This window comes from Diachasmimorpha longicaudata, chromosome 7 (genome assembly GCF_034640455.1).
Source record: "Diachasmimorpha longicaudata isolate KC_UGA_2023 chromosome 7, iyDiaLong2, whole genome shotgun sequence".
NCBI classification, from domain to species: Eukaryota; Metazoa; Arthropoda; class Insecta; order Hymenoptera; family Braconidae; genus Diachasmimorpha; species Diachasmimorpha longicaudata.
In genome coordinates this window covers 9,452,721-9,474,283 of record NC_087231.1, presented here as the reverse complement: position 1 = coordinate 9,474,283, position 21,563 = coordinate 9,452,721, and the positions used below count along the sequence as shown (strand labels likewise).

The window sequence follows — 21,563 nt, the reverse complement described above, 5'->3', positions numbered from 1 at the left end:
CCCTGGGATTTTCTTCATCCTCACGTACCTTGTCCTTGCTGCTCTATGACTATCTTCTCTCATTTACTTAACTCATTAAGGCTGGAAGTGCACAGGAAATACTTGAATGAACCATTCCGTATATCGCGTAGCATATTCCCCTACTGCACCACAACAGTATATTTTTAATCCGAAGAGGTGAAATGCAGATATCAGAGAGCCCCTTTACGACCCGACAGCTTGAAAATTCCAAAATTTTTTGCTTCAAATTTCAGAATGAATTTTCTTAGTTTCCTGTGGTATTTTCCTTTATAGGGAATACTGCGATAATTATCCATATCTTCCCCATTCTCGCTGAGTAAAATCAGCTGCAAAACTGAAATGATTTCTCATGATTTCCTCCACTCCTTTACGAAAAGAACTGCATAGCTCTTGGTAGAGCCTGTGGCCTCCAACTTGTGTTTATATTTTTGCTGAAGTAGCAAAATGAATACGTCAGCTCCAAAGAAACAAATCTATTGAGAAAATCCAACACAATAGTTACTCTATAAATTCCTCTGCACATACCTCCCGCTTTTCTGGAACATCGTCCCGGAGTACGAATTCAAGTGCCGACTCGTGGGAACTTCAGTATAATTGGAGTCACCTATCACTTGACCGCAATCTCACTTTCTATGGAGAATTCGAATTATCGAGAGTATTCTTAAGTATTGGTTGAAGAAGGTAGTGGTACTCGACCGTATTACAGTGCACCCTATTTCACCCCAGGTGGAGTTAATCATAACAGCCAATTTGTCACGTACTTTTGAATTCATTTCAATGGAAGTACTCGTGAAAGCCGAAGCCATCGATAACTTTGGCAATGATGTACCAACTTCACATTTTCTTTAGAATAACACACGTTGAATTTCCAATATTATTCAATAAGGGAAAATTTTATTTCTTCAGCTTTCAGGTGATGAGTCTCGGAGATTGTGTATGAGGAGCGTAGCATCGACCGAAAAAGGAGCATGTAGTGCCAGTCTGGGTGTTGCCACATATGGTTCACTCGTCTTTCAACTGAAGGAATCCCACCGAGAGGCGAACGGGACCTGTGACTTTGTGCTGAAAGCTATGAGGGTTGTCAGCAAAACGATGGTCGTGACAATTTGTCTCGTGTGTCTCTCCACTCTCCCTCTCTTGATGCTCATTATGGGTATGTTAGAAATTAGAATAATAATTTACTCTATAAGCGCAATTACCTCATAGCAGGATTTAACAGCTTTTCGAGATTGAAATATTTCGGGGGAAAACTCGTACAAATATTCACCCAGTGCACAGGTCCAAGAAGAGCAAACATCGCAGGCTGAATTATGATAATTCATGCGGTGAAAGCTCACGAAATCATCAACGATTATTCAAGAAGAAAATCACGAACACAAACAGTACACATTGAACAGTCCTTTCCCTTCAGCATCCGCCGGAATAATAGAAAGCATGAAAAAGCTGTGAGGTTACTAAATTGGCCGGAATAAATTATCGATCCGCTGGGGATAATCGACTGTCGGGAGTTATGACACGCGAACTTCATACAGCCGAAACGAGCTCCGGCCCGATCCAACATGCAAGCCCACTTAATTTCACCTGTGCCACTGGCCTCTTGTCAGAGAGGCCGCGGAGATCAATATACGTTTACAACTATACACAGTGGATAGTGTGTCACCAGTGTAATGTATAATTCCCTGGGAAAGCGCAAATGAGAATTTTAGAGCATTTGTTGACTGTGAATTTGTGTTACTCACTATGGTGAACATTATTCAAGTAAATAATACATCGGGTCGCATCGTGTACACATATTTTCCGCCTCAAAATCTCATTTGATGTCCAGAAAAAAAAGTTGCTCTTCTTTAGAAATAGCGTTTTTACGACTCTGGGTTCGTACTTTGACATCTGTACAGGAGCCTCCTCTCTGTGGTTTTATTATGAGAGTGCTCTTCTTGAAAAATGATACCATACTCGGAATGTGTGCGATGGAAAAAGTTTCCTGACACAAGATCAAACTCGGTGGGATTTCGCAATAGATCTAATGGTCAGTCACATAGTGAATTGCAGATGATATTAAGATGCCCATGGGAGCTTTCTCATAAAAGCGCTTATTCCGTTGAATTTTCTGTGGAATGGGTATGTGAATACCATTTTGTATCGGTATAATTATATAGATAAAGGGGGCGGATAAGCTTTGAATAATTTTTCTTTAAAAGTTGCGATGTCATTGGAAAATGTCTCGATGGATTGCACAAAAAATGACTATCGTGGCAATTTTGACATATATTCGTAGCACCCACCCAAACGCAAGAGATGTTATTGTTAGTGACATGAAGTCCGGAGATTTTTCCGACCGCCCGTCACTGAAATTGCCTGCGTTGAATGTCAGTGTCGGCCAATTGCTGGCGAGTGATGTACAATGGTTGTTTCGTAGCTTATCGATTACACTCGACAAGTTAATTCACTGGCATTGGATGATACCTCGATCAATTTTGCATGATATCATTTTAACATGACGGGACCTGCTCTGCATCCTATCGTTGATTGCAAAGGTGAGAGCAGTTAATGTGGGATAAAGGATTTCACATATCTGTGTAGATTGTTCAATCATGGCCTCGGCGTGGTACTGACATTTCCCGAAAAATTTATCATATTAAAGAGCAACTTTTATTTGCGGAGGCCAATTCATTCAACAGCTCGATTGTTATCCCAACGGCTCTGAATATTTTCTCATTGTTAGAAGCTCCATCGCACTTTTCTTCATAACTTTTAGGGTATGACATGATAATATTTTTCATTCATCATGATACATTTGGAGATAGAGTAATGTAAAATTGTGCTGGTCACTTGCTCGAAAATAACCATTCTGACTTGTGTGATTAGCTTCCTCAGCACTGTCTGGGGGTCTACATACTCATCAGAAATATTTTTTTCGAATCGGTCATGAAATATTATATTAAACGATATCTTTATCGCCGTGTGGCATGCGACATTTTATGTCATTACACTAGAATACCATCCAATGATACAAGAATGACATTCACTCGTCCCTAATGACATAAATGTCTATTAAGCATTCGACCACAAAAATGTAAAATTTACCGCAGTGTTTTTGTCAATGTTTATATGTTTAGGTTTACAATACATTAAGGACTGTCCCAAGGAGCCTCACATACCAGTCTACATGATAGTAGGAGGCACACTGGGTAGTGTGAGGATGTTTTGGGCGCTCTACTCTCAGATACGCTCTCGACGTCTCGAAAACACCATCACACCCCACGAGAATTCTCATATATCACCGATGCAATTGGTGTCCATAACTCTCACGGTCTTCCTAACAGGCTGGTTCGCAATAGGTGAGATAAATTGAATGGGAAAAAAAAATGGCGGAGTAATTCCACGTCAGAGGTATTGCCCCTCGTCAGACTTCGCTCCATAAGACGAAACTGGCGAGAGCCATCCATCACGTGGAAATGTACTCGCAATGATGAATCTCCCCTGTATTCTAAAAGCCGCCATTACACTATTTCTCACTTATAAAATCCCCGCACTCCCCTCATGCAAATTCGTGTGCTGTTGTGGATTTTAGTCCGGTGGATTTCAATGAATTCGGCTGCACAGTTATTGTCGCGAGCGACTCTATCCAATACGCCGCAATATTCTCTGAATTCTGTGCAGGTAATTATTGGATTCTGAAGATCAAATGGCCAGAGTATACATCGACCATGTTCGAGCCAGATCGTTGGTGCCATAAAACACTATATGTGTTTGCCATCATCCATCTGGGAATCATATACGCCGCTATTGGGATGTCCATCGTCACGGCTATAGGATTAGCAATTTGTAGAGTGCTTGCCTGTCCTTGGTTTGAAAGGTAACTACATCACTGATATTGCTCTGATACGCGGAAAAAAGTACATTTTTTAGTCCCAAGAGAGACTAAAAATTTGTCACCTGGTGGGTAATCTCGGGGCGAACTAACAGTTAATTTCGGAATTGTAGGGAAAAAGGGTTGGTTTTGAAATAATGTAAGGGTTGGTTTTGAAGACTGATTCCTCTCTGCGTGCCTTAATATTTCGATTTAGTCTTCGCCGATAAAATTTTCAAAAAAACCCAAAGCAGATTATGAAATTTTCATAACTACTTTCAAGAGTTTGGAAGAGGTTAAGGTACCACTGGGCAACGGTCCAAGTGTTGGATTACACAACCGGTCTTATAACCCATTTCCTTTTTACGTTTTCTTCAAGATGGATCGATAGAATGGCGTGATCCCACGTAAAACAGCATGATGTTGTGGCCAGCATAAGCACTACCTAGATAAAGTTCCCCTTGCGATAAATCTTCCAATACCCACCCCATTGTTTCATGCTACATATACCAGAATTATCTGAGTTTCTAGCCATATATTTCTGGTGGAATAATATAAACAATCCATAATACCGTGAAATTCTCCTTTTTATGGCCAATTAGATACAAATAACCACGGCGATCCACGCGTCTAAAGGAATATCTTGGTGAACATATTACGACTGGGGACTCTGCCCGGCGCCAAAAACGAGTGTCTCTGGACAGTAAAATACTTGAAGAAGTCAACGAAGATGATGAAGAGAATGGAGAACGTAATTCGGCAATTGAGAAATTCTCCAGCAGAGTGCAATTTCGTGCACCCGATATCATCGAATTGTAACCGTATATCATTGAAAATGATTTTGAACGTAACTGATTGAAGGAAGAATTTGTAGTGCTCCGCAGGTACCCACGAGTGGAATATTTTTTCGATAGGTGAGTAAATATGATAATTTTATAGTTGATGGATGGAGATAATTTTTTTTACACTTGATACAAAAAAAAATGATGACTAATAATATATAGATAAAATTTTTTGCCAGCAATGATGGAGTCTCATTTCTAAAAAAAATTGTAATAGTGTAAAATTTTTGAATTATCAGCGTATTATTTTTAGTGGACAAATTGTTTCCGTATCATTCCATAGGATATGGTGATTCCTCAAAATAACTCTCTGGACTGATTTTACGCTTGTATTTAAAAAGTGGATACATTTGCGTTTAGCGATATAGATATTTCAATAATAAATGATGAGTTTTTGAATTCTGGAAAAACTCGTTTACGAAAAATTCGATCAAAAATGAATGGCCAAGTAGATACAGTGGACGTGGATATTTATATGATATCGTCTTTTTCCAAATGAGAAAACTTTTCTTATTCGGATGTATAGCTTTTTACTATCGATCTTACTCGATATAACTTTCTACTAATATTGATACCGGCCCATCGCATTCTCGCCGATCTTCTACATTTACTTTTCTTAAACTTCCACATTGGAATTCACTGGTTTCATTCCAATTCATTGACAATGAGAAAAGTAGTAGTTACGGTAGATTGAGTAAATATCGGTATTACGAAGAACGGTTATGAATATGATATCGCGCAAATTTACATATTATTATTTATTGTATAGAGAGAGAGAACTATAAGCGCTGAAGAAAATTCTGAAACGATAAGAGATCACTGATGGCATTTACATATACCATATTGCAGTAAAAAAAGTCAATTAAAGATACTTTATTATAGAATCATCAGATTCCGTAATGGAAACTCAAAACAGGCTGGAATGAGAGAGTAATCAGTCAAGACCGCTTTTGTTTAACTTTCGATCCATCCTTGATGAAAATTTTAAGATCGATCCAGATCCTGTATGGTACCGGTTAGGCTTCGATTCATCAAATTAAGATCGAAATTCTTTCCGGCGAATTGGATTCAGGTGCTCTGACTAGAGTCCTACCAGATCCTGATCCAAATTCTTAAGGACTACTAAATTGATTGTCCGTGTACATAAATTAAAATTTCTCATCGTTTAGGAACCTGACCAAATTGTCTAATCAACTTGCATATTAAATACTTGCAAATTATACTTTCTGAAAAAAATTGTGTAGCTTCGACACCATATCATCGATTCAGGCAGCTATCATAATTTTTTTTCCCCTTAGTTCCTAGTACCACGCGTAAAGCAGTTCGAACACGGGTCCACTTTTTGTCGGTAAGGGTGAATTACATAGTGGTGGGAATGAATTTGTGTTAATACGTCAGCTCCCATTCAGTTTCTCTGATTCGAGTCGGCGAAAATTTTGTAAGAAGTTAATGAAGAGTCAGAAATATTGGGGGAACTTTTCAAGATTGACATGTTCAAAGGTTAATGATAGGATATAGCGGTAGAGTGTTTATAACATATGGTTGTCCGTGTCAACCTTCAAGATGATAAAAGAAATACGTTTAATTGATCTATCGGCATTGGAATTTTTTCATCTATCCAACTTTAATATAATTAATTATTCGATTGCAATATTGAATATTTTGTGTGGAGGAACATCCTAAAAAATCCTGAATTTAAGACGTCCAAATAAAATGAAAATCCATTAGCGTTTTAGCTGATCAAATGCCTAAACTCTGTTAACTCAGTAATTTGTCTATGATTTACTATCCTCGTGAAAAAATGCAAATGAACGAATGCGCACGGACGCCTAAACAAAGTTTCACTTTTTTTCCAAAGTGTATAGTTTTGAGTCAGAGAAATTCAAGTGAAGATTTAATCGAATGTATAAATTAGTACGTAAATTCAAGCCATGATGAATAAATGGATTGAATTCAAATACACTGAAATCCAAGAGGTGCTAACATAATTTATAGAAGTCATAAGCGATGGAGATAGCTGAATGGAGGTAAAACAACGCTTACTATTTCTCAAAATTCAACTATTTAAATAGGGATGATAAGACTTCCCAGAAAAATATAATCTATTACATATTATATAGTAAAATGACGTTACTGAATGGTTATTAACTTCATAGTTGAATCCCATGAATATAGAGAGTTTCCTTATTTTTATACAAAAAAAAGATATTTAAAAAGCTACATGTGAAAATTGTTAACAAAAAAAATTAATTATTTTAAAACCAGTCTCGGTCTTTTTTTCGAACCTCCCAGAGAGGCCAACAACTCAGCACTAGAATTAGTCCGTCGAATCCATAAGAATTCTGTTCTCATTTCTCCAAAGGAACAAATGACGTTAATTTAATTATTCAATAAGTGAATGTTTAGAAAATTTCACTAATGTCATGCTTACTCTTAATTACGAGAGTAACGTTGAATAAACTATTGAATATATAAACTTGGAATTATAAATAATATCGACAGCCCGTTGAGACCACCATAGGTGAAGTATTTGACGGGCTTAGCGATAATTGTGGTCTGGGCTTTAACCGTAGTAATTCGTGGCTGATTGATGCCCCATACAAATGTATGTTCCATTTATTTTTTAAATGTTTTTATGCACTCAACTGTGCAATTCGTTCAATTGGAGTGTAAAATTTAATGTCTTACATGATGTCTTGCATTCTTTAAAGATAATTGTACAATTTTTCGACCAAACGTCAGCCAAAATTTCGCTTTTCAACGAAAAATACAACTGTCAACTACGATTTTCTGAGTTTTTAATGCAATTTCAATATATTCCAACGAATAGATGTCATTTTATGGGAGGCGAAAGTGGGGCAGAATGGATCGCCGCCAACGGTGATTAATTAATCAATCGTGACATCAAATTTGGCAAGAAAATGAACTCGTCTGAATAACATGGCTTCATCAGCCAGCTACATTAAGCAAGGCCCATTTTGCCCCAGCATTGATTAATCATGTCCGTCACAACTTCATAGAGAAACCTATAAGCATAATGGCTCTAAAATTTTATTGGACTTTTATCGAGTTTTTTCGAAAAATGTCAAGTCGCGTTTTTCGACATAACTGAAGATTTATTTCTCAAAAAACTTTGATTCCCTCAGTGTGTGGTAGAACGACGTATTTCTCGTTAGTATATGGCTCTTTATCCGCGTTCAGCGACTTTCGTTCAACACGATCTGTCAAACGGGCTAACCTTGGACGATAGTTAATGTCGTAAGAGAAAAAATTGTTTGAAAAAGAAAAAGAGTTATGTGAAATTTTGTCCATAAAGTGGGCGCAAAACTAATGGCATTTTAAATAAAAATCTAATAGAATTGGGTCATCAATGCATTAGGTTTACCTACGTTACAATCTTCATGGTCCAATATAGCAGTGATTCAACGTTTACCGAGTGTACTCGTATTATTCATTTGTACATATACTCACTTCCGTAGAATGTGAAAGCAGAAAAATTATAATCTATGACTCTTAGATTGAAATACCCAAACCAAACTCGCGAAATGGGTCCAATCGCCGAACTTATCCCTATTTCTTCATAAAATACTTCACAATAGGACGTTTTCACATTTAACTGATGATCAATTCAAAATATATTCCGCATTTACGAATAATTATTGCTGAAACTCTGAAAACGAGTGCTCCATTAACATTGCATTGATTTTATTTGTACTGCACTTCCCAATCATTTATCTCAATCCAATGCTAACGATTTCACGTTATCCCTAATAAACCACCTAAATAAGTAACCATTAACGAGAGTAAACAATAATGTGTATATTTAAGTATGGTGTATCAATGTTGAACAATCAACGTGTGTTGTGAATCATATGAACTGATAAATTCACACAAACGTATGTACTGTAATCCAAAAATGAACCGAATACTCCTGTAACCTTAACATTTATCCAATTACTATGAATGGTATAAAAAAATTGTGACTGTAAAATATGAAAAATTGATCCGAGATAGCCGAATGTATTGTGACCCATTTATGTCATAAATACAGCCCACAAATGATGCAAATATAACATAACCAAACAGTTATTCTACACGTGTGTGATGATTAATTATTCCTTCCGTCCACATTTCAAACAACGTTTGTGTATCTTTGACATCCAATTCCGGGAGTATCGACAGACCGACCGCATTATTGTGTTATCTTTTTTATACGAGGCTTCCACACAAGAAAATTCTGTCTAACTTCAGTAAATAGTAATTGAATGAATAAACTGAAAAATTAATGGTCGATCGCTAACTCCACGGGGGGAAAACCTGAATAAAATTTACTCCCAACAGGTTGGTAATTTTTCTCTTGATGGAAGAACAATTCTACAAGTGCATTGGATGCAAATGCAGGATCATTATCTATCGGATAATTATTGAAACGAAAAGATGCATGCTTGGTTGTTGTTCAGTTACGATTATCTCCCCCAGGCCACGGCACAACTGAATCTATTCAATTACCTACTCCTGCCCACCAATGGGTAGGCAGTTGCAGGAGATACCACAATATGGAAACCTTCTGGAAATTGCCTGAGTTTCTATTGATTCTCCAAACAATGGAGGATACCAATGAGATGCATCCTCATCGCTAATCGTGACTATTCAGCCACGTGCTCGCTATTCCGAATCGTAATGGAATAGAATTCCCAAAAGTCATTCATTTTATGTTAACGGAATCTATTTGGAGAGCATGAGACGGGAAAATAATACGGCATTCATACCGATAGACGAAAAGTTATTAGGATGAGTTAGAGCAGTGTTGATCCTAGTAGGAAAAATGGAGGATTCTATCTAAATGCAAATCGCAGGAGCTGGGCAGCAGCACGTGTCGCTCCGAATACATGTGACTGTGGATACAGTGATTCAACTGAAAACTTGTTCAAACCTCACTCAAAAACTTTCTTCTTCACCGGTGAATCCCTTACGTTCACTCTAACTTTCTTATTTTATTCGCCATTTTTTTTTCTGCCTCAACTCCCACAATATCCCACGGTTTCACCAACATTTTAACGATACAATTTTCCACCCCACAGCAGGATATGAAATAGATCATGAAGTCTGATGGTATTTCATAATAACTGATACGGTGAGATATGAGTGAATTATTTAAATGTGGAATACTGGCATGGAGTCGTCTACATATATGCGGAGAGGAATTTTTTAGAATAACTGTACCGCTGGTGGGGGAAAAGAGCTGCAGAATAACGGTCAGGAAAAAAATTCTGTGTTGGTACTGGAAATTTTATTGAGAGAAACGTAAATTTTTCCATTTATGTGTGCAAAAAATCCGCGCAAATCTCTGAAAACGTTATTAGAATACCGGAGAATTTGAATGAAATGAAATGAACGGAATTTGGGTGAATTATATTTTTAATTGATTCCCTAGGGAACTTTTTCCAAGGGGATTTATTAGGGGAGCTTCCTTCGGAAAAAAAAATGGAATGGGTAAATTTTCATGAGGTAATTTTACTCGAGGAAAATGTCACGAGGAAGAAACTCGGGGGACTGAAATAATTGTCAAGTGCTTCTTTTCTTTCCGTCAAAGTTAGTGACATGGAATAGAATTAGACTTTACTGACACGTCTGATTAAATTCCAATGGGAGCCGTTTGCATTCATAATACGGTGTTTCCTTTCTACGTAATACGAGTACTACTAGGGTCCATGTATGAAGGCAATTCAAGTAATTCGAGTGAGACAAATCTGTGAAAAGAGTGCGCGGCAAGAACCAAGTCACGCGACACTACCAATCACATGAAAGGATTGCTTCTCCTTTATGGTTAGTCGGTAGGTTGTGGTGGTATTTTAATCGTTTCAATTGAGTACCTCGAGTTGTGACAGCAATTGTAATTTTATAACCATCCACGTGTGCGAGGACTACTCAAACCCGTTTTGTGGGAACTTCAAATTTATTTCAGGGAATTTCAAAGAATCAAATAACTCCACTGTGATTTGAATGGAGCCCAGGTTACTGGCTATTTTATTGTGGTAGAACGCTGAGAGCAGACTGACAGAAATAATTTTTTTACACTACAACACAAAAGTTAGACGCTTACTGTCATTAAAAATATGACCGCAAGAAAAATGATCTAGCGTAGAATTCTTCTAAAAAAAAACCCCTCCCTGTTGACATTATATTTTTAAGTGTGTGCGCATTCAATCGAACACATTAAGTCGATGTTTCCGGATCATTAATTCATATCACTTCACCAGGCACTCAACAAATAGGAAAGTAAAATGCTAGAATACTAGAGTAAACTCAAAAAACCTCGTCCAATAATTGACGTCATCTAATAGATTGGTCGATGCCAGCAACTCCACTCCATTATAATCCGCTTACGAGGGTTACCCCACTCCCTTCATCGTTATCCACCCCCAGCCCTGATCCCTATCGATAAAAAGTTAAGCATCGCTTGCGCAAAATGATCGTTAATCAGTGTCGCTCTTCAACTCGGTACCTCGATCCAATCGAGTTCATATGATTACAGGGAAGCTGCAGGGTATATACATTAAGCAACGGTGGAAGCGAGATCTGATGCTGAAAGTACGATACCATCATCCTGGTGTCGAATTACTGCCATATTGCCCAGACACCCTAAAAGGAATCGAGCCGCGCACTCTTTCTGCTTTGGAGTCAGTGATTCAATTACCAGGCATTTTATGAACTGTTAAGTTCTCGAGCCCAAACATAATAAAACGATGGTGACAGCTCTTCATACTATCCACCTCTCCCTTAACCCTTTCATTGTCATTCGATTTGGAAAGTTGCAAGAGAATTGAGTCGAACAGTTCCTGTGATGAAATGGATTTCCAAAATAATCAAATCCCAAACTTTAATATCAATCCCAGTTAGAGAATGATTCATTCATTCTAAACGAGATTCATTAGTTATTAACGAATGACTCTGGTAAGACCAAATGGATCCCAACCTACAATCAGACTACATTCACTAACAATAACTACTCTGTACCGAGTAAATCATCAAACAGCACCCGAGAAGATCTCGGAAACTAATCCTTACCACCTACAAATAATTCAACTGCAATAATACCAGAACTACCTTCAGATTCATTGACGATATGAATTATTCCCTCATAATATGCAGGGAATCTAGTACCCTGGAGCCGTTCACGATTTCCATCATTTCGGTATCGTATCATCTCGCATCTGCTACGGCAGTTAGGGTTCAATTCACGTCTAATCGAGTTATATTATTTCATATATTAAATACAGCGTAGCTCAGCAGCTTCACAAACCTATTCGGAATCATACGATTGTATCGTAAAACCGGTACCATCAACATTTTTTGGGGATACATATTCAGAGGGGAAAGGATGAAGATATGTGCTCGAATGGAAGTACAAATGTTTGGTCTCCACAAGGGCCACATAGGTACATAATATAATCCGAGAAATTAATATAACGGAATCATATGGAAGGACATGTACAGAATATGATGGAGAGAGATTAAACATTGTCAGCATACCGTACGCCATCAGAGGTTAGAGTGCAAACAAACCTAAACAAAGATCATTAATCTAGTATGAGATTTTCATTAGCACTTTCAGTGCATAATTCCGCATACAATAGAATGGATAATTCCGAGTTCGAGTATTTTTTGAATACTTTGGGTTGTCCGTCAATGAAAAAAAAAATCAGTTAGTTCTTGAACACAGGGAGAGATATATTCCCAGAATATGACCTATCTCGTGCAATATCTAGTAAGTGTCAAATCAAAGTGATGGAAATGTGGCCTATAACAACCGCCTAGTCTATTACCATTGATACCCACAGTATTGTAATCCATCGAGCGAATTGCATACCTATATGGGTCATACCGCAATACACGTGTCATGCGTAGGCCGAGTGTCTCTATCACTGGTGGTAATAAGCACCTAAGGACCCATCACCAAAGGATGCGTCGAATTACAAAGGACAAGTGACACCTTAGTGCATCCTGTTAGCAGTAAATGCCACATTCCTCCGTCTGATGTCTTCCGTGATTTAAACAAATCCTTGTTGGCATCCAAATTAACAATTTGTAATCTCACAGAATCAAATATTTGAGCTACGCCATCAGACTTTTTCCAGAAATTCTGAGTTGTACTCCAGCCCCCCAATCATAACACGAGTTAGAAACACAAGCCGACCGAAAGTAATGAAGCTACCCCATTCTCAGGCTGGATTAAAGATGGAGAATTCAGCTAACTGAGAACAATGAATACTGCGGTCTTAAGCCAAACCCCACATGTGGCGAGTCACGACTGTGTCCCTTTTAAATCTGGTTCCCTCACCTCTCTCTTCATTAAATTTGCACATGCAAAATATACGTATTGGTATGCATCGTTGGAGATGGAAGGCGTGGCTAAGGACAAATCGTCTTTGGATGCACGCTTGAGTGGTTTGGAATGAAAACGGCTGAAGGGGAAAAATATTGTGCATCGGCAAAGGCATACGACGTAAACCGGATGAAGATACCGTGGGGCGTGACGAGTCTCCATGATTTATTTGACTTGTTTCCATTGTCAAACAGATTCAACATTCTCTCGCGATATGTACTTTGTGCATATGTGAAAATGTATCGCTCACCTCCTGGGGAATATTTCACCCGAACAGGCATTCATCAGAAACACAGGGGAAAAATTTCTGCACACGGAGAGAAAAATTATTGAAAAATTACGTGCCTGTTCCGTAATCTGCCAGTCAAAATAGTATTCAGTAAAAATTATGGAACAGCGATGCACTTTTTCAGTGAACTTTCAGGAAAAATTGTTCGAGAATTTTTCTCCCCGAAGTTTTACTGAAGAATGTATTTCACTTGTGGCTGATATCGAGAAGAGGAATCTACGCACAATTCACGATGTTATCCTTCACCTTATAGTTCCGTCGTGGCCCCGAGTGAACGGAGGATGGAAGAGTGAGGGAAGCTGAGAAATACGTAGCAAAGGGTGATCATAATATCCTCTTGGAGCAAGAAAAAAAAACCACCCCCTAGCTTTAGTATCCGACCTTCGATCTTCATCGGAAACCTTTTTTCGCTTGGATGGTTATTGAGCGTGTACACGTGATACTGTTGGCTCATGAAGAGTATAAAACCCAGTTGGAAAGAAGAAAAAACATACATTGCGATGAAGGGGTGGAGGGTCTGAGAGTATTGAAGCTTCTGGAGGAGTAAAATTTCGGGAAAAAAATATTGTCACCCCGATCTGTCTCTCTCATCGGTTCTATGAGCTGTCAGTTGCATATACTGCGGCCTTTTGTGAAGGGCGAGGATATAACGGTATCGATTAGAACTCAGTAAAAAATGTGTCGCGATCATTATCTCCATTGATGCGGGATAAATGAAGGAGATGATGACGGACAAATTTATTCACTGGATCTGCTCACAATTACTCACCGTAAATTGTGAGAAAAAAAATAAGTAAAATTTCGAACTCGATGAAAATAAAGGTATAAAACGTTTGCCAAATAGTCTTGTCTTAATAATGCCATTGAGTCGAACGTGATTCATCGACATCTGGACGGAGCTGAATTCAGTTAAAATATCAGGCGATCTCATTGAAACGACCACATCCACTTGTCGATCCACTTTCAAGATACTCAACTGCATGGATTGCATAAATCCCGATGCTATCACATGTCTTCCATATTGCATATCGATTTTCTTATCTACACCCGTTAACCTCAAGTGCTGCGACCCTTGAAACTGAGTGACACTTAAAGTACTGAATTTTATGGGAGGAAAATTCAGTTTGAGAGAATTTTCCCTTTTCAAATACGAGCGGGAATTTGTCTCGAAGACGGTATTTCATGCGAAAAAAATATTGGAAAATGGATAAGACGAAGCACTTTCAATGGCGAAAAGCTCGGGAATCCGATTGGAATACCCTAATTTTTATAAAAGGGTTTTTTTTTCTACCTTCCATGAGAAATCTGTAATAAAAAAACGAAATCCGTTTCTTTCGAATGATGAAATTCCATCATAGTATTGAAAACTAAAGACGATCCATTGAACTGCATTCCATAGCGTCCTACATTATGGTTGATAAGGGCGACTGCTGCATCCCCCATACTGTTCAATACTAGTCAGAGAATTGGCGATGACTAGGAATTTTTTTCTCTGGAAGAGCGAAGTGGAGTAGAAAATTTTTTATTCCTGATATTTTTATTCACAAATCAAAATATTGGGACTTTTAATTGGCAGTAATCTCTCTATTTTGCCACAGGTCCCTCTATAATTTCTGTGGTTACTCACATGCATTTAAATAGAGGCACCCACTCGTTCCAAATATTGGCCAATTTTCATTGTATTCAGTTTTTTTTAATCGCTGATGACGGGCAGCGAAAAATTTATAGGCAATATCGGAAGGATATGATGAAACTGCAGATATTAAAAACCATGACTCGACAGTTTTTCCCCTCGTTTTACTGCAAATATTGTACGATACGGCGAGAAATGAGTTGAAGATCTCCGAATAGTTATCGTGCCCCTAATTCGAATGAAATTATCTTGACTATTAAAATCGGATTTTCATTATTCAGAGAGTATGCCTCATGACATTACCCCAGAACGGTATTCTACCCAAGCGTAATACCGCGAGAGATTCATCATCTCTTCTGCCATTTCCACCTGAGCTCCTGTGTGGGGCAAGCTATTGCACACACATTCAAGAGAAAGGGCGTCTTGTTCGCCATTCAGTGGAAGGAAAATTCGTGTGAGAAGAGGATTCGCGTGCACGTAGGCACCGAAGTTGTGAAGTGGCGAGAATGAGATGGTGCGTGGGTGATGGATGTTGAGTGAGATTCTCACATTAAATGGGATATGTAATATTGTGATTATGGGAATATATATATATGAATGTGCCCTTGATTTACACCGGAGAACGCGAGAATTATAACTCCCCGAAAATTTCAATATTTATATGCTCTCAAATTTTTCTAGTAATAGAATAAATTCTTTTATGAAGAATTAATGTCTTATGTAAACATTTATAGGGATTTACTGATGGTTCCCTCCCCTTAAATCCTTTTTCTTCCTCTAAAAAACTTTTCCCTCCACTTTTCATTGCTAATATTCACGAACCGTCACGAAAAGATTACCTCACAATCGCAAAGTTAAACTTTCTACTTTGTGGGGTGGAGGAAAAAATTATTTTCCGCGGCAAACTTTTTTCTTGACGTGGGATAAAATTACTGCATCATCTCACCGATTCACGTTTCTGATAAATCGTCACGTAAAAAATTTTCTGTCAGATCCGGAAAAGTGGAATTATCATTTAATCCATATTTCTTCCCTCACTCGGCATTATTGATAAATGTAATTATAGTTTCATGGCGAGGTACGACTACGTATGCATATTTCGCGGAATACCAATTCGTATTCATTAATTAGCCTTAATTAACAAGAGGAGCGAGGGGAAAATTGAAATGATGCAGATAAATGGAGATGCTGTATATAAATCACATACATTTATACGCAACGCTTCTTTCTGTACTACCTCTCCCCTCCCTCCCCGCCCCCTCTCTCTCTTCACCATTAGTCTTGATAATTCACTATCAAAGCTAAACCGCAAAGCAAATACGCTAGTGGTTTTTGGTGCTTCGCATCCTCACTGTTCCCCCACGGGCGTATAACTCGCCTGATCCCGGTACTTAAATCTTGGTCGAGTGAACCTCGACAAACACAACGATCAACGCACGTACGCTTTTCATTTGGTGCTTGCACAACGATTCAAATAGCGAATCTGTATTTGTATATTGTAAACTTTTTCGTGTTACACGTGCCCGCACGTTTGTCGCTCGTTTGTATTCATTACGTCTTGCGTATGTGTTCACGTGATGGGGTATTTTTGCAAAAGGAAATTTTTTATTTTTTTTATTATTTGCCAGTGCAAGTTAATAACGATTCCCGGTTAATTGGACGACTTTCATTACCAACATAAAATCCATTTGAAAATGGAAAATGAAGGAAATATCTCATGCATGATGCAGTTCCTCATGGCAGAAGACTGATCCAATTTAGAGAATGATTTTGCCTGCTGGAGGTGGCACGAGAAGCTGGCGAGAGAGTCATTAATAAAAATTGACCACGCGTCAGTAGACATCGGTGACAACGGCAAAAAGACGAGGAAATTCCAGCACACGCCAACAAAGAAATATCTGTCAACGACGTGTGCCTTGTGTGATTGCCACGATACTTCGAACTAGTCCAGAAAAAATTGTAGAAAAGAACCGACATTAAACGCTGTCGGTGACCCAGAGTCATCGGTCACACTCGAGAGATAGGTGGACTTTGTAACTTCTTACCATTGGCGTGTTCCTCCTTGTTGAAAATCGATGTCGTGGAAAATTGCCAGAACCCTAACGTTCCTTGGAAGAAAACCAACTGGGTATGAGGCGAAATATTACGAGAGGGCTCATTTTTCTCTCAGCGATATTCACCAGGGTTTTCATTCCATTTGTAAGAAATGTATTAAATGGGCCATTGATTTTTAAATCTATACAAGAAAAGTAACGGAAAATTTATTCTTCTGAGATGCAATATGAATTCTAAGGTCATATCCAAGTTTATTTATTGAATATTCATTTTATTCAACTAATATTTTCGAGGAGAAGTGATCAAGGTACTTGTATATGCTTAATTTTCAATGGAGAATAGATATTCTCATTAATCATTAACCGCACGCATTAACGTAAAATTTATTAGTTAATTTCCAAAATATATTCACCGGGAATGTCCTATCACCGCATAAATCGGCGTTAGAGGCGTCAATTCAATTTGCTACCGCAGTAACCCAAATATCCATTTACCCGAATGATAAAAGTTAAGGGTACCATATGAAGTGTCTGTTATGCCAGGCCAATGAGTCTCAAGAGGCCAGTGAAGTCGCGTGGCCTCATCGAAATATCAAATCACACGCACCACCGACTTTATACGTCGACAATATGCTACTTGTTTGCTGAATCGGCTCACCCATTGACTGGATGCACGGACAAATGCTGGATAGCTTTTCCATCAAAGCTAAATTGTTACGCTCCACTTCATTATATTATTGTGCAACAAATATTGAGTAATGACTCTCCGAGATACTTCGCGTTATATTCGACAAAGCGTGAAATGTGGGAAGCTCCTGAGAATTACCATTCTCATGATTGAATGAATTCATTTGAATCAGTCATCCCGGACGCAATCATTCCACTTTAATTAATTTATCCTCTAATTAATCGCACATAAACAAGTGGACAGTTGCCTGCTTTCAATACAAAATGTGGATTCTATGGGAAAATATTTAAAAATCAAATTTGAACTATTACAAAGCTTTTGTTAAGTGCTTGGTATGTGTGGACAAAAATTAATCCTATGCCAACATTTGTTTCACAAATAAAAATAAGAACTTGAGTCGTGTCCAGTACTAATTGGTCAGCGAAGTGAGGGAGTCTTACAAATATTTTTAAGAGATATCGGTCTGAATGAGGGTCATTTATTGGAGTATTTTAATGAATATCGGGTTTAACTGGAATTAGATTTAAAGAGGGGAAAATGTATTTTATAGTGCGAGTTTTGGGGTATACGACACACGCCTGCATTAATTAACCTGTTAAAAAATCAGAATATTTATAAATTATGATGTTAAAACGTTAATAAGCACCTCCATGCGCGCTAAGCCCCTCGTTATCGATTCAATTCTCCTCTCCATTCTCCCCGTACACATCTGTAATTACTTCACATTAAGCTAATCTGCAGTTGACATAATGCTCATTTTATCGAATCACCTATCCATTGTTTCCCACTTTAAAACGTAAAATGCCTGGGTCGGTTGCTACTGCAGTGGAAAGCTGTCGGGTCGCAATATCACTGCACTAATGTAATTCAAATTTTTTAGGATTGAAATTGTCATTTCTCCCGCTCAATTCGTCAATGCCAAATCCCGTGAATAATAGATAACAATTATCAGGCGTGTGATTGAGTTTGTTTACAGCCGTTTCAGTGCACTTCCGCTGAATATCACAATTAAATGTGACAATGAGAGATGCAAGGTAACATCGCCATGCCAGGGAAATCTTGGATACATACGCAGACACATACATATGTGTCATTCACACTCGAAGCCACCTAGGTGGTATCTGCCTCCATATACTCTATTGAAACCAAACCCAATATCTAGTTAAACCTCGACAATACGACGAATGTCAGTGTTTTCAACTGTGCGCTAGTCTCCCACACCAACTGTTATCCTCAAAGTTCTTTGTCCCATTGAAAAAAAAAAATAGAAAAAGTTGCCAGTCATTAATACGAATTTGTCAGAGAATCATTGATGGAATCCTCAGCGAATTGCGTACGGGGTAGGCTCATTCTATTTTGTTATTCAAGTTTTTTTTTTTATTTGGCTCTCAGTTTTTTGAGCGGTAATGAAGGGACGGCTTCGAGCGCGTGTCGTGTAAACATTTTTTTTTTTCTGAACGTTATTTTAGGGGGAATGACATACATATGCTGGGGCCCATTGTCGCGGGTTTATATCTTGAGTGAGATCGATCGATTAGCTACGCCCACAGTTTTTCTCGTTCGACGCTAGGTCTCTTTAATGCATTTTTTTCGGCCGAAAAAATGTCGATGGGCAATTGATGATTGATCTCATTACTGATATGAATGCAGCTATGGATGGATAGTTTTTAGGGTAAGGGTCGTTACCTCTTTTTGTTGTGGGATAGCTGGTTAAATTTGATGATGAGGAAGTGAAGAAATGGGGAGGGGAATTGGAAAATGGAAACTTTGGAATTTACGTGAAGTGAGGGTGAGGAAATGCTCGCAATGAGCGTATGATACATTAACAAGAGTCTCAAGTAACTAATGAGAGAAATATGAAGTTGCCTTCTGACACTAGAGGTCTTCTGGGGTAATAAAAAAAAATTATGTTAAGAGTTTCCGTTGCAATTGGCGAAAATGTTCTCTTATTTGCGCAATTGATGGAGCTGAGGGTAATTAATGTAGTGATTGTAACAGACAAGTTCCAGCTTGAATAAGAAGGGAGACAATTCATTCCGCATCAATAGTTCCCAGGGCGTAATTGAAAAACTTTCCGTTGTCTGCAGTTCCTCTTTTTAGTATTTCAGGAAGTTGCTGAAGCAAATGGCCAGTCTTTTTCGCATAATTTCGACTAGAGTTTGGCTGAAAAGCTGGATACAGTCTATGAATTTTAATACCTTAATTGTTGAATTTTAATTCAAATCAAAGCTATAGATTCCGCTCTGATGATACTTCAAACTACCTAAAAAGTAATCCTCAGTAGGAGATGTCAATCAATTGTTGAATTTTCACTCTTGCAGAGTAATTAGTCTGATTGATCCCAGACTGGTGTAGATAATCATTTCAAATGTCCCTTATATACAAACAAAACATTGATTAACCGGCTACATTTACAGGGAAAACTTGTCACTGTAGCGTGTAAACTGCACACTGTCACCGTAGCGAAATGTCCAGTCAGGATGCACGTGTTCCTCCGTGACGAGAGGGTGATGAGCGATAGATGGGAATTTTGGTCTAGATTTAGGGGCGCAGCCAAGGCTCCACCCTTCAGTGTTGCTACTCAACCAACGGATAACGGCAAACGGCAATTCAATATCTGCGTGTTCCGTCGACAATTGTGTTTCACTGAGTTTAATTAAATTAAGGGGATTGGGGGAGGCAGAGAATACGGAGTGATGTTAGAAGGCTGAAAGATGTTTGAGCTGTTCCCAATGTGTCTCTTTGGCACGCCATGAATTTCGAATGCCAGTCGAGCCCTTCACATAATTTGTTAATTTTTGGGAGGGGATCGAGCATGACAAGTGGGGTAGGGAGGGTATTTGTTTTGGATAGCTGTCCCCTCCTACACTACAACGAGAAATGCCATATCCGCCAATAATTTGCCGCGAATTTTTGGGGGGCCGAAATAAATGTCACGCAGGTGGACGATTTTAGAAGCGAGGGTATAGAAAATGCGCTGTGAAATTCATGAACGTATGAAATTAATTAAATAAAAAAACTTAATATTCCAGTGGAACAGCGAATCAGACGATAAGCGAAATGAGACAAAATTGTTTATTGAATTTTCCCTCAGTCCAATGAATGCCATTAATTTTTGTTAATCAAATGGATACTCGTGTGAACTAAGGCATGGATTTTTCAACGAGGCTGTAATAACTTAAATTTCCAATTTCATTATCAGGGATTAATTAATGCTCCCGAGAAATCTGCTGTAATTAAAATTTACACAATATCCTCATTGTGTTACGCATGAATACTCAAAAACGTAGGTTATAATGAATAATGTCAATATCTACGTGAAATATATATTTATCTTGTTAACGAGGAATTTTAATTTCTGGTGGATTTTTGTCGCTTCATGTGGGAACCCTTGAAATTCAAGATCGCAACCAGAAAATACCGGCCATTTGTCGCCCTTGCATTCGACGAATCATCAATAACAACAATTGGAGGATGTGCTACTCCTCCCAATCGTCTCCTCTTTTCGCATCGCCGCACATGACAAGCCACTTTCACCGCACACATGTGCTACTATTGTCCAATGCTATGAATACGTCTACCATAGTGTAGCAATATCTATATCTCGGTATGCCAAGCAGATTATCATGCAACGCAATTATGCAGATGTTCAATGCATTTCAATGTGAATGAAATCTTTTTAGCAGTTAGTCGATCCTTCCTCATTCATTGGTTTTCGAATTTCGGGCATTTACAAAGGCCCCGCGTAAACCCACTATTTTAAAATCATTCCGACCAATTTAGGAAACAATTTCCCGTCA

At 38.3% G+C, this 21,563-nt stretch overlaps 2 protein-coding genes across 5 annotated transcripts in view; one reads left to right on the top strand and one right to left on the bottom strand.

Moving 5' to 3' along the window:
- LOC135164224 (collagen alpha-3(IX) chain-like) overlaps positions 1–8,826 on the top strand; it is a 36,232-nt gene extending 27,406 nt beyond the window's left edge. For all 4 annotated transcript variants that reach the window (XM_064124379.1, XM_064124380.1, XM_064124378.1 and 1 more), the window contains 4 exons: positions 928–1,174; positions 3,138–3,359; positions 3,682–3,877; positions 4,474–8,826. In XM_064124379.1, the coding sequence (XP_063980449.1) occupies positions 928–1,174; positions 3,138–3,359; positions 3,682–3,877; positions 4,474–4,483 (675 nt within the window). In that variant the 3' untranslated portion in view covers positions 4,484–8,826. The remainder of the gene's footprint in view (positions 1–927; positions 1,175–3,137; positions 3,360–3,681; positions 3,878–4,473) is intronic.
- Positions 1–21,563, bottom strand: part of LOC135164710 (uncharacterized) — a 108,800-nt gene that overhangs the window by 44,317 nt on the left and 42,920 nt on the right. The window lies entirely within an intron of this gene.